We start from the raw sequence: 18176 nt of genomic DNA, 5'->3' as shown, positions 1-18176 counted from the left end.
AAGGAAGAAGTTCTTCCCCATGAGAGTGGTGAGAGCCTGGAATGGGTTGTCCAAGGAGGTGGTTGAGGCTCCATCCCTGGAGGTGTTTAAGGCCAGGCTGGATGAGGCTCTGGCCAGCCTGACCTAGTGTGAGGTGGGGTTGGAACTGGCTGATCCTTGTGGTCCCTTCCTACCCTGACTGATTCTATGTTACTCTCATAAAGCGCATTAATCTAAAAAGATAGAAGAATTTTAATTGTAAACCAAGACTTTCAGTGATGGTTCATTTGAATGTGAGTGCAGGACAAACAATTTAGTGCAATGTTCATGCAGGACCTCTTCAGCTGTCAGGAATTTGTTTGCTGGACACTGATCTTGGAAGAACACTTTTGTTTGTTTGTTTGTTTTAATCTAGTTTGCATGTGGGCAAAATGCTGCTAAGCATTTCATGCAATTAGTGTTGAAAAGCCTTCAGAGATTCTAGGTGATACCTCAGACTTCAACTTCTTTAAAAATGCCTGAAATATGAACCTTTTTTCCACATTTAAGCCTAAAGCAAGGGGGAAATTGGTGATATAGTGTAGTTCAGATAGCAATTACAGGAATCTTTCTAACTTCCAGAGTTAAGGGTTACACTTAGTACAAAATCACTCTCTGATTTATGGTTGTCTTTCATGCGTGCCCTTATGTCATATTTTGTACCACTCTTTGTGAACTCTATATGTGAAGTCTGTGTGCATGTAGTTAGGGGGAAATCGTGTAACTGGCACTAGATTTTCTTTGTAGAGTTACTCTGAGTAGTTGCAGTCAGTCTAGAGAGTAGCTGTATGTCTCTTAGAGAAAATCCAAGATGTTTTGTGGAGAGTCAGAAGCAAGTTAAGAAGGCCTGGAGCTATGGCAGAGATTTTGAAGCTACAGTGCACTGACTGGAAGCAAAGGCAAGGGGGAAGGGGTGGGGGTTGTTTCTTCCAATCTCCTGTTCCTCCTAAACTTACTCTTCAGACATTCCTGTAAGAACAGGAGGACTTCTCACAGCAGTTCTTTTTGTGGTAATGTGTCCTTCAGTTAATGAAAGGATTTTTTCTCTTGCTGGTCCATAGTAAGCTACCCCTAAAGCAGCAGTCACTTCAGCTGCCTGTGGGAACCCTTCCTCCTTGGCAGTTCAGTGGTGTTGGCAGCAGCAGAGGAATGGATTAGAGAGCAACCAGGCAAGCAACCAGAGAATCTAGTGTTACCCCTAGCTTGTGAGGTGTCTCTTAAAGACCCCTTTAAGCAGCAAAATATGTTGCTGATGCAATATTGCATACTGTGAGCAGTCCTGCTGGTGGGTGCTGCAATATGCACATAGCTTTGCATGGGAACCTTTTGAGTCTTTGAGCTTTAAAGCAAACAACTTGGGCCCTCAAGGGACAAAACTATGATCTGATGCTCACTGGATTCCTATAGTTATGTTTTTTTCTTTTTGGACAATATATACTTGCTTAACTAATGTGAGCAGAAATAATACTGAGGATGAGCAGAGGGCTGGAGCACCTCTCCTATGAGGACAGACTGAAAGAGTTGGGGCTGTTCAGTTTGGAGAAGAGAAGGCTCCAAGGAGACCTTCTTGTAGCCTTCTAGGATCTGAAGGGGGCTACAAGAAAGCTGGGGAGAGACTTTTGAGGGTGTCAGGTAGCAATGGGACTGGAGGGGATGGAGCAAAACTAGAAGTGGGGAGATTCAGATTGGATGTTAGGAAGAAGTTTTGCACCATGAGGGTGGTGAGAGACTGGAAGAGGTTGCCCAGGGAGGTGGTGGAAGCCTCATCTCTGGATGTTTTTAAGGCCAGGCTGGATGTGGCTGTGAGCAACCTGCTCTGGTGTGAGGTGTTCCTGCCCATGGCAGTGGGGTTGGAACTGGATGATCCTTGAAGTCCCTTCCAACCCTGACAATTCTATGATTCTACTATTCTACCTTATTCTCTGAGCTGCAATACCAAGAATTAGTCTAGCAGTCCTTGGCCCAGAGAAGGGAATACAAAATTCCATCTTTTAGCACTGCATCCTCAATCCACCAATGCCATTTATCAAGCAGTGTGATGCTCAACTTTCCTCTTATCTCCTGAGTCCTTCATGTCCTCAAGCCTTGTACTTTTCAGGCATGCTTTTAGCTGACCTTAAGCATCTTAGAGTCCAGGGAGAGGTCTACTGTGTGTGGTCAAACTGGGGAAATTCCGGGCATACCCCCATGGTAAGGCAGTGTGTTCATTACAACATTCTTATTAACTGTCTACAGCATTTTGCTAAAACTCCCTATGGAATCTTTCCATAAAATGTTATTGGCTCTTGTACAGGAAATAAAAATGACTTCTTATCCTTCATCTTAAAAATACTCACCTTGATTCACAGAGCCATAGAATGGTTTGTGTTGGAAGGGACCTTAAAGATCATCTAGTTCCCATAGGCACAGACACCTCCCACCAGCCCAGGTTGCTCAAGGTCTCATCCAACCTGACCTTGGACACCTCCAGGGAGGGGGCATCCATGACCTGCCTGGGCAACCTGGTCCAGTGTCTCCCCACCCTCACTCTGAAGAATTTCTTCCTAATCTCCAGTCTAAATCTCCCCTCTTCAAGCTTAAAGCCATTGTCCCTTGTTTTACCACCACAAGCCCTTGTAAAAAGTCCCTTCCAGGCTTACTTGTAGACACCTTCAGTACTGGAAGGCTGCTCTAAGGTCTCCCTGGAGCTGCCTTTTCTCTAGGCTGAAGAGCCCCAGCTCTCTCATCCTGTCTCCACAGGGGATGATGATCATTGTCTGATGATTGCTTCTGTTTTAGAGGAATTTTCTACAGTTGTGGAAGGGCAAAATTTTATCTTTACTCTCTTCCACAACGTTTTGTCTTGTTTTTGTAGGTGCCCCGTTAAACTCAGGTTCTTGCCTCTGTGATCAGTGCCAGTGTCTTCTGCACAACTGATTTGATCTCAGGAGTCTGAGATGGTTCAACTATTTACTGAATGACAACCCTTTAGTGATTCTTATGAGCTTTTTCTCCTTCTACCTCCCAACATCTTTGTTAAAGACTTACAGATATTAAAGACTCTATGCACTTAAGTAGTGGTTGTCACTGGAAACTGGGACAGAATCTTAACTGTTTCATCATGAAACTATTGTAATTATTGTACCTGAATGTAGGAAACTGAAAGTAATAGAAGGTAGTTCAAGCAGTTAAGCTGATATGTAAGCCTATATAATTTAAAAATAGTAATAACATTTCTCTTTCTTCTTTTTTTTTTTCCTTTTCCTTTGCTACCATTAACTATTGCTCCAAGCAGATTGGATGTCAGTGCTGTACAGTGAAATAACTGATTGCAAACCCCCTCCTAGTTCCAGATTAAAATATAATATGCATAAAGCTTTATTGTTCCTTTAGACTGTTGTTCTAAGATGAAGTGGGACATTTTGTGAAGTCCTCCACAACCGCTTTACGCTTTGGAATTAGACAAACTTCCTGCTGCAGCGCTGCAGACTGGGGGATGAGTGACTGGAGAGCAGCCTGGCAGAGAGGGCCCTGGCAGTGCTGGGTGACAACAGTTCAACAGGAGCCAGCAGTGTGCCCAGCTGGCACAGGAGGCCAAAGGCATCTTGGCTTATATCAGGAATAGTGTGGCCAGCAGGAGCAGGGATGGAATTCTGCTCCTGTGCTCTGCACTGGTGAGGTCTCACCTCCAGCACTGTCTGCAGTTCTGGGTCCCTCACTTCAGGAAGGATATTGAGGTGCTGGAGCAGGTCCAGAGGAGAGCAACAAGACTGGGGAGGGGGCTGGAGGGAAAGTTGTATGAGGAAAGGCTGAGGGAGCTGGGGGTGTTTCAGCCTGGAGAAGAGGAGACCTAGAGGGGACCTTATCATTCTACAACTACTTAAAGGGAAGTTGTAGTGAGGTGGGGGGTCAGGCTCTTCTCTCAGGCAACTTGTGACAGGACAAGAGGGCATGAAGCTGTTGGTTTGATGTTAGGAAGGTTTAGGTTGGATGTTAGGAAGCACTTCCTCACAGCAAGGCTGATGAGGCACTGGGATGGACTGCCCAGGGAGGTGGTGGAGTTGCCATCGCCGGAGGTCTTCAAGAAAAGCTTGGATGTGGCACTTGGTGGCATGGTTTAGCTGATGTCCTGGTGTTAGGTCATAGGCTGGACTGGATGATCTCAGAGGTCTTTTCCAGCCTCAATAATTCTATAAATGTCCCTAACAGCCCTGTCACTTTTGGTGCAATTGTGTCTATGCCATGATTTTCATTGCTAAATGTCTGAGCTGGTAGGAAAGAGAATCATTAGGTGCTCTCAGTACTGCTGAGGCATGGAGCTCAAACAGGTCAGTCCCTGCCTTTTGCAGCTTGTGACATTTCAAATTACCTGTACGCTACTGGAAGCAATCTGTGGGCCTAATTAACACCTCACCTAATTAATGTCAGGACTGCATATAGAGAATCATAGAATCCTAGAATCAGTCAGGGTTGGAAGGGACCACAAGGATCATCTAGTTCCAACCCCCCTGCCATGGGCAGGGACACCTCACACTAGATCAGGCTGGCCAAAGCCTCATCCAGCCTGGCTGCAAACACCTCCAGGGATGGAGCCTCAACCACATCCCTGGACAAATCATTCCAGGCTCAGAATCCTAGATAGTTTTGCACTGCTCCATGGATTAAATACCACACCATTCAAATTTGCCATCTTGTAATTCCACTATTGAAAACTTCAGATTTGTGTGCTGTTTGCTTAAGTGGGAGTAACTTTCTTGTTTGATGTTTTGGGTTGGGGTTTTTGGGTTTGGTTTCTTTTTTTTCCTTCCCCCCCTCTCCCTCTCTCCTTCAAGTAATCAATGCACTGCTGAATGAGTTCATTTTAATGCACTCAATCATGCCTCTAATGTTTGTAGCTCACGGGCTCAAGCATCAGTAATGCAGGAATGTTATATGGCTTTAGTTTGGGCCATTTCATAAAATATTCATGGAATCAAAAATGTGCATCAAAATAGCGGCTGGGAGAATTACATTTATGTGCCTGCTTTTATGGCAGCTTCACATTTAAACCCATTTGTGTTAATATCTAGTCAATCTTTCTACTTAAAAAAAAAAGAGAGAGAGGGAGGCAAAATAGTAGGCTCCATATTTCTGTATCCCCTTTTAGTTTGCTCTCTGTTTTGGTATATACAATTGGGTTGTTTTCTGGAGTGGGTTTTGAGAAGGGGAGTTCTAAAGGAAGCTTTAGGTAATGGGAAAACGTTTCTCTTCAGTATTTACAAAAATTACATGGAGTTCCTTGGCTTGAATGAAGAGATTTGTTTTCTTCTTCTTCTGTTTTTTGTTTTGTTTTGTTGTTTTGGTTTTTGGTTTTTTTTGGCTTCTAAGCTGCTCAGTGAAAACCATGGCACATGGAGCTGCTATGAAAACAAGAGGCAGTTCTAGAATTTGATACTGTTAGAGGCAGAGTGATGTCCTGTGTTCATCCAGTCGTTTAAAACTGATTCTTTACTCCCCAATATTCCATTGTCACCACATTTACCTCCCACAGTTAAGAGGATTCCTTTGGTTATGCCCTGAGCTGTGTCAAATGCTAAGGTTTTAGTAGTGGGTGGTATATATGATGGAAGAGTTGTGTTGCTGGGGTTTGATACCTTCTGTTAAGCAGGGAAGAGAGATTGGAGATTCTCAAATTCCACTGAGCTAATTTCTGCCTGGCACTGGGCAAAGAAATAAACAATTGCTGTTAATGTTGCTAACAAAAAGTAGCTGTGCTGCTCTGTGGAGTAATTTGCAAACAGATTTTTCCAAATGTAGATTTTTTTTTTTTTTCCCTTCTTCTTCCTAGAAACATCTTTTGGCTTTTTCTCTCTGAATTCTGAGAGATACTAAAGATACATTTCTACAAACTGTTCAAAGTGATTTTCCTGCTTCTTGTTTTATTTTTTTTTTCTTTCATTTTGTTTGTTTGGGGTTTGGATTTTTTTTTTTGGGGGGGGTTGTTTTGTTGGCTTTGGTTTTCTTCCTCTTTTTTTTTTTTTTTCTTTCAGTCCTTTACCTTGTCACTGCTCAGGTGAGATTAAATATACTCCCAGAAATGGTCTCTAATTGTCTTATTACTTTCTTCTGAGGTTTTTCAAGATTATTCAGTTGGCATCTACAGATGTCTGTGCCTAACAGTTGAAGCAGCACAGTGGTTAAAAATTGGAACGCCCTGGCCGGATCAATTCCCACTGAACTGGCTGGTGACAATGAATAAACTTGCCACTCCTCTGAAAACATTATTCTTCCACAATGTCTGAGGTTCACACAGGCATTATGGATTAAAGAAAACAGGCTGAGATGTTGCTTGCCAATGAGAACAAGGGATTTCAGACTGTTTTGATGGAGTAGTGAATTCCAAATTCTACAACATTTTCCTTTCCATGAACATGAGAGGTCTCCAAGTAGCTGCTTGGAGTCTTCAGTAAGCAAATTCCTAGCCAGGCAAGAGCTTTCAGGTCAGGAATTCCATCTCTCCCTCATCTTATGAAACTTGCAGGGTGGGTTGGTTGGTTGGGGTTGTTGTTGTTACGTTAGTTTTGGGGGGTTGGTTTGTTTGGGGTTTTTTTGGGTTGGGTTTTTTTTTTGGTTGGTTGGTTTTTGGGGTGGTGTTTTGGTTTGTGGGGGTTTTTTTTGTTGGTTGGTTTTTTGGTTTTGGCAGGTTTTTTTGCTCAGCATCTTCTTTTCGGTATTTTTGTGAGTAGATTAAATTACTTTTTTTTTTTAACTTTATAATCTTTCTTGGCAGTTCAGCGAAGTCAAATGCACTTTAGTTCTCTTTGAATACTACCAGAAAAAAAAAAAATTATGTTGCTGTTGTCCTTTGAAGCTCAGTGTAGATGGATTGTTTCTGAAGAGGTTTCACTGAGATCTGGCAAAAAAAAGATGTCAGGTCACAGCTCTCATGGTTAGGTCAACTCTTAAGAACTATGGGGTACATGGAATAGATGAGCTCAATTTCTGCTCTGACAGAAACTTTCTCAAGGGAATGCTGCAAGTGAGGAAGCATGGGTAAGAATTATCATAGCTGGTAGTTCTAACAATCTAAACAACAGTTCTGAAGGTGGCACAGGTTATTTACTTAAATGATGTCTCATTAAGAGGTTGTTAAAGAGTCTTAGGAAGAACTCGGCTGCAGCGTTCAGCTTCGTTGTGTATCCAGGTGATGCTCTTCACTCATTTGCTTCTTCCCTTTCTTACTCCTTTTTGAGTCACATATGAATCAGACTTTGTTATTGTAAAGAATCTGTTATACAGAATCACAGAACTTTAGGGGCTGGAAGGGACCTCAAAAGCTCATCCAGTCCAACCCCCCTGCCAGAGCAGGAGCACCCAGAGCAGATCACACAGGAACACATCCAGGTGGGGTTTGAATATCTCCAGAGAGGGAGACTCCACAACCCCCCTGGGCAGCCTGTTCCAGTGTTCTGTCACCCTCACAAGGAAAACATTTCTCCTCCTGTTTCCATGGAACTCTCTCTGCCTCAACTTCCACCACTGCCCCTTTTGCTGTCATTGGGCATCACCTAGCAGAGCCTGGCTCCAGCCTCTGGGCACTCACCCTTTACATATTTATCAACATGAAGGAGGTCACCCCTCAGGCTCCTTTTCTCCAAGCTAAAGAGCCCTCAGCTCCCTTCAATCTCTCCTCATAAGGAAGATGTTCCACTCCCTTAATCATTTTTGTGACTCTGCACTGGACTCTTTCAAGCAGTTCTCTGAGGTCCTTCTTGAACTGAGGAGGCCAGGACTGGATACAACACTCCAGATGCAGCCTCCCCAGTGCAGAGTAGAGGGGGAGGAGAACCTCTACACATTTAGTGGAACTAAATCCCTCAAATGTATGGCAATATCCTTTAAAAGGACAATCACTTGATTAATAAACTTTGAGGAGCATTCCAAGGATGAGTCTGTATGTGCCTTTGAGTAACCCAGTGGATGAAATGCTAGGTCTAGCTGTTAACATGAAATTTCAACTCAGCTTTCCATTGTTTGCCACAAAGCCAACACCAGCATCTTCAGCTAATAATCTTAAATCTGCATTTAGCAACTGGAATTCTGTTGACTTCTGAGTTGGTCTTGCATAAGGAAGTTAGCTGGAAGTTAGTCAGAAACCCAGATTCAAACTGGAAGCCTCTTTAGAGTTTCTTCATCTGGGTTTAGAAAGTCTGCTACTGTTTGCTGATGCCTGTACTGTCAGTGAATCCTTAACCAGCTTCTACTAGCCATGAGAATTTCACTTTGGATTTCTGTTTGCTCAGTCTGACATCAAGTATGTGGTATTTATGCTTACAGGATCTGGCAGCTACTCTGCCAATAAGATTTTTTTTTTTTTTCCCCCCACCCAGTGTTTTGACCCGTGTCTCTGATACCTGTCCCTGCCTAGAGTGGAATTGAGGAAAGCCTCTGTCTCCTCTTTCACCTCACATTTCACTCTTTAGCACTGCTTGTTGTGTCCTCTGGAATTCTTACCTGGATCACAGGTTGTAGTGTCTTAAAATTATTTCTCTATGAAACTCATTTAATTAGCTCTTGCTAATTAAATAAATTAGAATCATAGAATCAGTCAGGGTTGGAAGGGATCTCAAGGATCATCCAGTTCCAACCCCCCTGCCATGGGCAGGGACATCTCACACTAGATCAGGCTGGCCAGAGCCTCAGCCAGCCTGGCCTTAAACACCTCCAGGGATGGAGCCTCAACCACCTCCCTGGACAACCCATTCCAGGCTCTCACCACTCTCATGGGGAAGAACTTCTTCCTTACATCCAGTCTGAATCTCCCCACTTCCAGCTTTGTTCCATTCCCCCCAGTCCTGTCACTCCCTGATAGCCTCAAAAGTCCCTCCCCAGCTTTCTTGTAGCCCTCTTCAGATCCTGGAAGGCCACAAGAAGGTCACCTCAGAGCCTTCTTTTCTCCAGACTGAACAGCCCCAACTCTTTCAATCTGTCCTCATAGGAGAGGATATAATTTAATTAATTAATTAAAGATAACTTTCTCATGCTTGTCAATTTTAGCTGAACTCATTTTAATTGTCAGAGAAGCTCAACATGAAAATAAATTTAATTCTAAGGCAGACAAGAGTTTTATATTGCTAGGTTGAAAGCATGGTGAGAAAAGGGTAACATATGCAAAAGACAAATCTAAATGAATGAGAGGAATCTGTCAGAGCTCTTCTGCTGCCTCTAGGTTGGCTGGAGGCCTGGGGAGCTAGCCTCCTTTTTCTCTTGGAATGCCTGAAGCAAGTCCTTCTCCAAGCTTCTCTCCTTTCCCTGCAGCTGGGAAACAACTTCTCCCTTTCCCGGTTCTTTGGGTCGTTTGCAGCACGCTGAAGGCAGGCTGCCAAACGGTGACCATGCAGGATAAATCACGTTTCAGGAGAGGTGTAAACTGCAAACATACTGAAACAAACATAGTTGGTGGTTTGTTTCAGCTTCTGACAGAAATGGCAACCAGTCTGTGCACAAGATTGCTCCCTCACCCACGCAAAACTCGGGAGGGGTCAGGTTCACAGCTGTCCCTGCTACAGACCACTCTTCGTGAAGCAATCTGATGTTACCACAGTGCTGCTGCTTTAGAAATACTGTTTTCATGTAACTGGTCTCATCTTCCATGTTCCCCAGCAGTTTTTCTGTCCCCATCGTGCATAGGGAAAGCTTTTCTGTTCTTTCAAAAGGCTCTGAGTTTCCATCTTCCAGGAAGGACAGACAACTCCTAGGTTTAACATGTGTACAGAAAGAGAAATCTAGCTGAAAGCTGAGGGGATGGAGGAGCTTCTTGCACATTCAAATGAATTGATCTTCAGAGTTGGCTTTGCATTTAAGGTGTTTGAGTAATTTAAACCTTAAAATGTATTACTTCAGGCTCAATAATTAGTCTGTTAGTGGTTAATACACTTCCAGCACATTCCCTACCTAAACTCACCAGAGTTGGCCTAGTAACAACTGTTGAATAAATAACTTTGGGTAATATTTTTTCCCCATCAATTGCTTCACAGAATCACAGAAACATTCAGGTTGGAAAAGATCCTCAGGATCCCCAAGTCCAACCATTAACCCTGCTCTGCAAGGCTCACCCCTAAAGCATATCCCCAAGCACCACATCCAAACCACCTGCAAACACATCCAGGGTTGGGGACTCCACCACCTCCCTGGGCAGCACATTCCAATGCCTGACCTCTCTTGCTGGGAAAAAATATTTCCTACTGTCCAGTCTAAACCTACCCTGGTGCAGCTTGAGGCTGTTCCTTCTCATTCTATCACTAATGACCTGTGAGCAGAGACCAGCACCAACCTCTCCACAAGGTCCTTTCAGGTAGTTGTAGTCATCAATGAGGTCTCCCTCAGCCTCCTCTGTTTCAAGCTAACCATCCCCAGCTCCTTCAGTCACTCTTCACCAGATTTATTCTGAGGCCCTTCCCAGCTTCCTTGCCCTCCTCTGCCCTGGCTCCAGCACCTCCACATCTCTCTTGCACTGAGGTGCCCAAAACTGGACACAACACTCAAGGTGTGGTCTCACCAGAGCTGTGTGCAAGGGGACAATCACCTCCCTACTCCTGCTGGAAGTTTCTCTCTCTTTGAATAGAGAGAATTTTTTTTCCCACAGTTCTCATAACTCTGTTTTCCACGTTTCAAATCTTTCAGCAGAGATTTTTATTATGGAAAGGGAAACTGGAGGAACAATTTGAACTGTGATTATTTATGCTTAGGGAATACAGGATCCACAAAGGCTGTATTCCTGTATCTATAATGAATGCTTTTCCTAGGGAATCCTGACTTTGCTTTCCTTGGGAAACATAGGAAAGCTAATTTAAAGTGTGATAAATCTGAATTACAGCATTACTGGTAAACTTGTGAGGCTTGGCAGCATTTTCCAAGTAACCTTTTTGTTCTATACTGAAAGTTCTTGGGGGAAAAAAAAAAAACACCAATCTGTGGCTTGATTGACTGCAATTCCATTTCTAATAAGGAAAATGATTATGGATTAATAACTTCGTGAAATGTTTGTTGATTACACTGCTTGTAATTCTGAATGCCATTTTTTCCAGGTCATATCATGAGAGCTGCTGAGCATTATGAGGCATTTTATCAGCTCACACAGGGTTCGACGTGGAAGGATGAGGCAGGCCGTCCTTACAATTCACTGGCATGTGAGCATCTCTGGAGGATTCATACATTACTAGCAGACAAAATGCTGGGAAATAAAGAACACAAACAGGCCATCAAAACCCTAATAAAAGCTTCAAACCTGGCAAAAGAAGGTAGGTGGATAAAGAACACTTTCCCATTCCTTTATTTGATGTGCATGCCGTGGTTTCCCCGAGAGCCACGTGGAAATTGTCGAGTGTTTGGGTGATTATTTCCTATGAAATTCAAAGACAAATGCTATCAATACCCTTCCAGTTCTCACTAGAGCAGCAATGCCTTCTTGCTGACAACAAAGAATTTTTTAGATGACTGAAAGCTTTATCTCCAACAAAAAACAAAAGAAAACACAACCCCACAACCTTGTGGGAATAATGATCTAAAACAGTGAGCCCATCATGGAAAGTGAGGTCACTGATGGAAGCTCAGCTCACTGCTCTTTTGATTAGTTAGCCACTGTTGATTTTTTTTTTCAGTCTTTGAGTGATATATCAGCTGGAAGAGAACCTTTGCACTCTACATGGTTATTCAGGACTTCCAGGAAAAAAAAAAAAAACAACCCAACAAACAGTTTTCCATCATAAGCAAACAGTTTCTTCTGTATTTCTTAATGCACCTAATACTTTGGAACGTAAAGAACAAATTGCAGAATCACAGAATAGCTGAGATAGGAAGACAGTCCTCTGGAGTTCATCAGGGAAGGGACAGAGCACTCCTGTCCCTCTCTTTTGTCCTGGGGAGCTCAGGAAGGGACACAGCACTCCTGTCCCTCTCTCTTTTGTCCTGGGGAGCTCAGGAAGGGACACAGCACTCCTGTCCCTCTCTCTTTTGTCCTGGGGAGCTCAGGAAGGGACACAGCACTCCTGTCCCTCTCTCTTTTGTCCTGGGGAGCTCAGGAAGGGACACAGCACTCCTGTCCCTCTCTCTTTTGTCCTGGGGAGCTCAGGAAGGGACACAGCACTCCTGTCCCTCTCTCTTTTGTCCTGGGGAGCTCAGGAAGGGACACAGCACTCCTGTCCCTCTCTCTTTTGTCCTGGGGAGCTCAGGAAGGGACACAGCACTCCTGTCCCTCTCTCTTTTGTCCTGGGGAGCTCAGGAAGGGACACAGCACTCCTGTCCCTCTCTCTTTTGTCCTGGGGAGCTCAGGAAGGGACACAGCACTCCTGTCCCTCTCTCTTTTGTCCTGGGGAGCTCAGGAAGGGACACAGCACTCCTGTCCCTCTCTCTTTTGTCCTGGGGAGCTCAGGAAGGGACACAGCACTCCTGTCCCTCTCTCTTTTGTCCTGGGGAGCTCAGGAAGGGACACAGCACTCCTGTCCCTCTCTCTTTTGTCCTGGGGAGCTCAGGAAGGGACACAGCACTCCTGTCCCTCTCTCTTTTGTCCTGGGGAGCTCAGGAAGGGACACAGCACTCCTGTCCCTCTCTTTTGTCCTGGGAGCTCAGGAAGGGACACAGCACTCCTGTCCCTCTCTCTTTTGTCCTATGGAGCTCAGGAAGGGACACAGCACTCTTGGAATGACCTCACCAGTGCTGAGGAGAGCCAAAGAAACACCTCTCACCCTGCTCACAACACTGATCCTGCCTTGCCATGAAGGTGCATTGCTGTCTCATGGACAACTTGCTGCTCACCAGCAAACCCAGCTTCTTCTCTGCCAAGCCTACAGTCAGCCCATAGCTTGGGCTGGTGCCTGGGGTCATCCCACCCCAGGTGCAAGATTTGCATTTCCCCTTTCTGAACTTCATGAGACTGCCATTGGCTCAACTTTCCAGCCTCCTGAGGTCCCTCAGAATGGCACCACAGCCACTTACCTGCTGGATCAACGATTCCTCTTCACTACTGCATTGCCTGCTTCTGTTTTCTAGATGGAGAGAGAGACATGCTACTAAAGACACTGATTATTATCAAACAACTCATGACAGAGCACATTGGGGCATGCTAAATTGGTTGTGCTTCACTAGTTGCTGGATTATGTAGTTAGTGGGAGATATTTTCCCTGCCTTTGCTGAACTTTCTGGTTGAACTCTGTTTAAATCCACAGCCTCTATATTTAATTACCACTATATATATTTTTGGAAAGAGATGAATGGGAAGGGCAAGGAGAAGGGAAAAAAAATACTGCAGCATTTACATATTTGTAAGTTATTTGAGAATCTGTGCTGCAGTACTTTTGTTCAGATTATACTGGTAACTGCAGCTTTAATCCTTTCTTTAGGAGGTGATAAGAAGTTGGAAGGAGAAGCTGCTTATTGCTTGAGTCTGGCATATTATTTTGCTGGAGAGCAGCAGACAGCATTATCAGTAAGTTTTCTTTAAAGCTTTAGCTTTCCCAGTGCTTTTCTCTATCCCCTTGTTATCTTTGGGCATTTTGAGGAGTGCAAAAGACTTGGGAAGATTTTGGCTCACAGACCTTCTGTAACTGTATGGAGCTCTGAAGACAGGGTTACATGTGGATTAAGCAGTAGTGGTTCCAATAAGTTCCAGAATTGATGGAGTCCAGGTTTCCATGCTTGGATCTGTAGGAATACCATAAATTGGCAATTCAGGTTATGTGACTCACTTTCCCTTTTCTGTATTCAGAGGTGCATAAAGCAGTTTTTGTTTAGATAGGTTTTTGTGTAAAACACCAGTGATGCAAACTAGTTCAGTACAGCATATTAGAATCATTGAATTGTCAGGGTTGGAAGGGAGCTCAAGGCTCAGCCAGTCCCAACCCCCTGCCATGGGCAGGGACACCTCACACCACAGCAGGTTGCTCACAGCCACATCCAGCCTGGCTGCAAAAACCTCCAGGGATGAGGCTTCCACCACCTCCCTGGGCAACCTCTGCCAGTCTCTCACCACCCTCATGGGGAAAAATTTCTTCCTAACATCCAATCTGAATCTCCCCATTTCTAGTTTTGCTCTATCCCCCCCAGTTCTATCCCTCCCTGACACCTTCAAAAGTCCCTCCCCGGCTTTCTTGTAGCCCCCTTCAGATCCTGGAAGGCCACAAGAAGGTCTCCTGGAAGCCTTCTCCTCTCCAGCCTGCACAACCCCAACTCTCTCAGTCTGTCTTCACAGCAGAGCAGCTCCAGCCCTCTGCTCATCCATGTGGCCCTTCTCTGGACACCTTCCAGCCCCTCCAGATCCTTCTTGTAATAGGGACTCCAGAACTGGTCACAGTGCTCCAGGTGGAGTCTCACAAGAGTGGAGCAGAAGGGAACAACCACCTCCCTTGCCCTGCTGGCTATGCTTTGTAAGCAGCAGTTGAAAACAGCAATTCCCATGTTGAGCTTTTCAGAACTTCAGGAGTTTAGAAGAAATGTTAATTACTTTTGGTATGAAAATCTGCCATGCAGTCCTTTCTTTCGATACTTCAGTTCAAGCTTCTTATGTTTCCCTTCATCCTCCCATTGATAATAATTCTGAGAGTACAGTGTGTGGAATTGAGTCTGGAAGAAGAGCTTCCCTAGTTCCTCATAGGTCAGTATCAGTGTGAGAGGAAAAATAAGTAGAAACTGTGTCTGTGGCAGCCATCAGAAGTCATAATCCTCTACAGCCCTCTTAAAAACACTGTGTGGAAAGTAAATTTGTGGAAAATAAAATGGTATTTCATCCATGCTCCTTGCAATTAATCAGATGGATAATTACTATTTCTTTTTCTGTTTGTACTATTTCTTCAATAGAAATATTACTATTTCTTTTTCTTTACCTGTAGAATGACTCAAATGAATGTGTTTTATAGAGGTCATTCTTTGTGGCTGTATGTTGTGGTGGCTTAGTTTTTTTCAGAAGTAGACCACTTGCAGTCACAGATCAAGCTCAGTGTGGGTTTCAGTATTCATAGAATCACAGAATATTAGGGGCTGGAAGAGACCTGGAAAAGTCATCCAGCAGGAGCACCCAGAGCAGGTCACACAGGAACACATCCAGGTGGGGTTTGAATATCTCCAGAGAGGGAGACTCCACAACCACCCTGGGCAGCCTGTTCCAGTGTTCTGTCACCCTCACAGGGAAATAATTCTTCCTCCTGTTTCCACGGAACTCCCTCTGCCTCAACTTCCACCACTGCCCCTTTTGCTGTCATTGGGCATCACCCAGCAGAGCCTGGCTCCAGCCTCTGGGCACTCACCCTTTACATATTTATCAACATGAAGGAGGTCACCCCTCAGGCTCCTCTTCTCCAAGCTAAAGAGCCCTCAGCTCCCTCAGTATTGCTTACTTGGCTTCTGCACTTTAGGAGGGGTTCTGTATACCAGGTTGTGCCTCTTGGTTTTAGTCTTAGGCAGAACACCTAACAGGTAAGGGAGGCAATGTGCATTTTTGTGAAAAGGGCAATCAAGTCTCTGCAGCACAAAACTAAAGTGTTAGGGGTATCAAATCTTTGACCAGGACTGAAAATGCAAACACTTTTCAGTGTACATAATGCAATCTTATAAACCAGTGGTAGCTTCTGATAATATTATATAAGAAACCTATGAATTCCTCTCATTCAGAAAATAGAGTGTCTGTCTGTGATGGGACTGCAAAAAAAGAGCTGCAGTTTTAGTCCCTTTTGTCCTTAGCAGGGATCAATATGGCCAGCAGTAAAATATTGGTGGCTGACAGCACCGTTAAATGCAAGTTGTCTTCACTCTCCAATTAGAAATCATTGCCTAAAATTTACCCTTCTGTTCTCAGTTTAATGGTCTCTGTATCCAAGGGGAGCTCAGATGCTTACAGAGATGAAATCATTGCATCCTGTTCCCAGAGGACTGCTGGTTATCATTACACATAACATGCAGACAATACTGCTAGGAGCCCCTTTGCCTCATGGTAATATGTAGTTCATCACCAGCTTCTGTGGCATGCTAAAGAGGTCTTGCCACACAGCTTGGGACTATTGGGGTGTAGACTCAGGGGTCTCAGCAGTTATTTTCCTGCTTTGCATCAGTTTTCATCTCCTTTATCCTTTTGTGCTGTGGTCCACCTCAGGCAGTCTCCTTCTAGGGGAATCTGAAAGGAGCAGCTGTTCCAGACACAGTTTCCTCCAATTGTTGCCCCTTGGTTCCTTTTGCCTGCTACTCCCTCCCCCAACAGGCACACACAGTAGCATGCATATAAACTTGATTCTCTCATTCATGTCTTCTAGCAGAGTGGAGAAGCATATGCTCAAAATATTCATTATCTGATGCAGTAATTAAAGGTTGAAATGATTAAGCTGCAGCCTGTTTATATCAAAAATGCTCAGTCACTTTGTGTTGCAAGGGCTACTTTTGGTGGAGAAGGGGATTTTCTTCTTTTTTTTTTTTATTTGCTAGGCACTTGGTGCTTAATCTAACATAATTTGATTCGGTGTGTAATCTGTATAAATTGGTTTAATTTTATTTGATGCATGTTTATGATTCATTCCAGTGGATTTCAGATGTAAAAACATAACTGTGTGCAAGCCAAAAAGCCTGCAAACCAATTATGCTCAAGAGCAGGGGGGTGTGTTCAGGATATTTTTTCATGTAAGCAAGCCTCATGGTTTTTTTCCTCCCCCAAAATGTGACACAAAGTGACACAAAATAGTAATAGTTTATGTGATATAGGTTTTATGTTAAACATCATAATTTTTGGCAGGGAGTTCTCCACCTAAGCTAATTTTGAAGTTATTGTTGACTTGGTTTTCTTCAGACTTGTCCAATAAGCCAAGGATTAAATGAAACACTTCTGTGTCATTAGATATCTGGCATAAACTTGATATGGGATTTTGTTTGTTTGTTTTAGACTGAGCTTTCAAGAATGCTTCCAAGAGTTGGGCACCGAGGGTTTGCTCTCTTTCAACTAGAATTTCATCCCAAGGCATCAAAAAATTCATCCTCATGCCTTGTCTGAGCATTGTGGGGTTTTTTTGCTCTAAGTGTTACTTTATTTGGCATATTGAGTCCTGTGCTTTGGCTGTGTTACTGTGGCAGTTTTAGGCTGATGGGTAAGAAATTTTGGGTAGGAAGGGGTAGAATGTAAATAAATTCTCACTGGATGTAAAGGGAAAATAATGATAAGGTCTAAATAATCCCATTGGCCTGATAACTAGCATGAAGTTACTTGTGCAAACTATTTGCCTCTATTTCTTGGCTTCTTCCCTCCAGCAGATACTAGCTGGTAGCTTTTGCTTGGCTGTTGCTGTCCTTGGTTGTGTTCTTGTTGTGGCTAAGTAACTCTTTTCTTTTTTCTCTTGTACAACGGGGAAGGAGGTTGAGAAAGGGAAGCTATTGGTAGCTCCCTGGTTTTGTCCAGGGGGGTTCTTGTGTTGTTTGTCAATACCTGTAAATATTGCATATTTTGTGCCTATTCATTTGCATTTTGTATTTTTAGGTGGTAGTTTTGCTTGTAAATAGAGCTTCATTCCCTTCCATCGCAAACTAAGCTAGTCTGGCAATTTTATTTGGGGTCAATTGGGGGTGGGGGGTGTAATTTCAACCCAGCACAGTTACACATTTAAATAACAGAGGCAGAGCTGCTGAGCACTGAGGCTCATGCCAAAATGAATGTGGTAATTGATGACCTGATGCTGTGTGCAGGAGTTGTCAGAATGACGAGATACGAGCCACGGGCATAAAATCAGCAAGAAAATTGATGAACTCCCCAAGACATCTTCACATTTGTAATCACCCTATTGAACTAATCAGGGGGGGAGGATTTATGCCCACAAAATTAATTGGGGGAAAAGTCCATGTCAAAACAACTGAGAATTTTGTCTCGACTCGTGTGGTTAGAGAATGTAAATAAATGTGCCTGGGATGCAGATATCCTGGAGTCAGTGTGCAGGATCTCTTGTACAATCTCACAGTGTCAGTGTGCAGGATCTCTTGTGCAGTCTCACAGTGTCAGTGTGCAGGATATCTTGTACAATCTCACAGTGTCAGTGTGCAGGATCTCTTGTGCAGTCTCACAGTATCAGTTTGCAGGATCTCATGTGCAGTCTCACGGTGTCAGTGTGCAGGATCTCTTGTACAATCTCACAGTGTCAGTGTGCAGGATCTCTTGTGCAGTCTCACGGTGTCAGTGTGCA

General features: G+C 43.9%; 1 protein-coding gene across 1 annotated transcript in view; it reads left to right on the top strand.

Annotated features, from left to right (window-relative positions):
- TTC29 (tetratricopeptide repeat domain 29) overlaps nucleotides 1–18176 on the top strand; it is a 159591-nt gene that overhangs the window by 43839 nt on the left and 97576 nt on the right. Inside the window, exons 5-6 of the mRNA XM_054392242.1 lie at nucleotides 11064–11276; nucleotides 13374–13459. Of these exons, the coding sequence (XP_054248217.1) occupies nucleotides 11064–11276; nucleotides 13374–13459 (299 nt within the window). The remainder of the gene's footprint in view (nucleotides 1–11063; nucleotides 11277–13373; nucleotides 13460–18176) is intronic.

Source organism: Indicator indicator, chromosome 25 (assembly GCF_027791375.1).
Source record: "Indicator indicator isolate 239-I01 chromosome 25, UM_Iind_1.1, whole genome shotgun sequence".
NCBI lineage: Eukaryota > Metazoa > Chordata > Aves > Piciformes > Indicatoridae > Indicator > Indicator indicator.
Note: the sequence above shows the minus strand (reverse complement) of the source record. Positions and strands in the feature narration are given on the sequence as shown.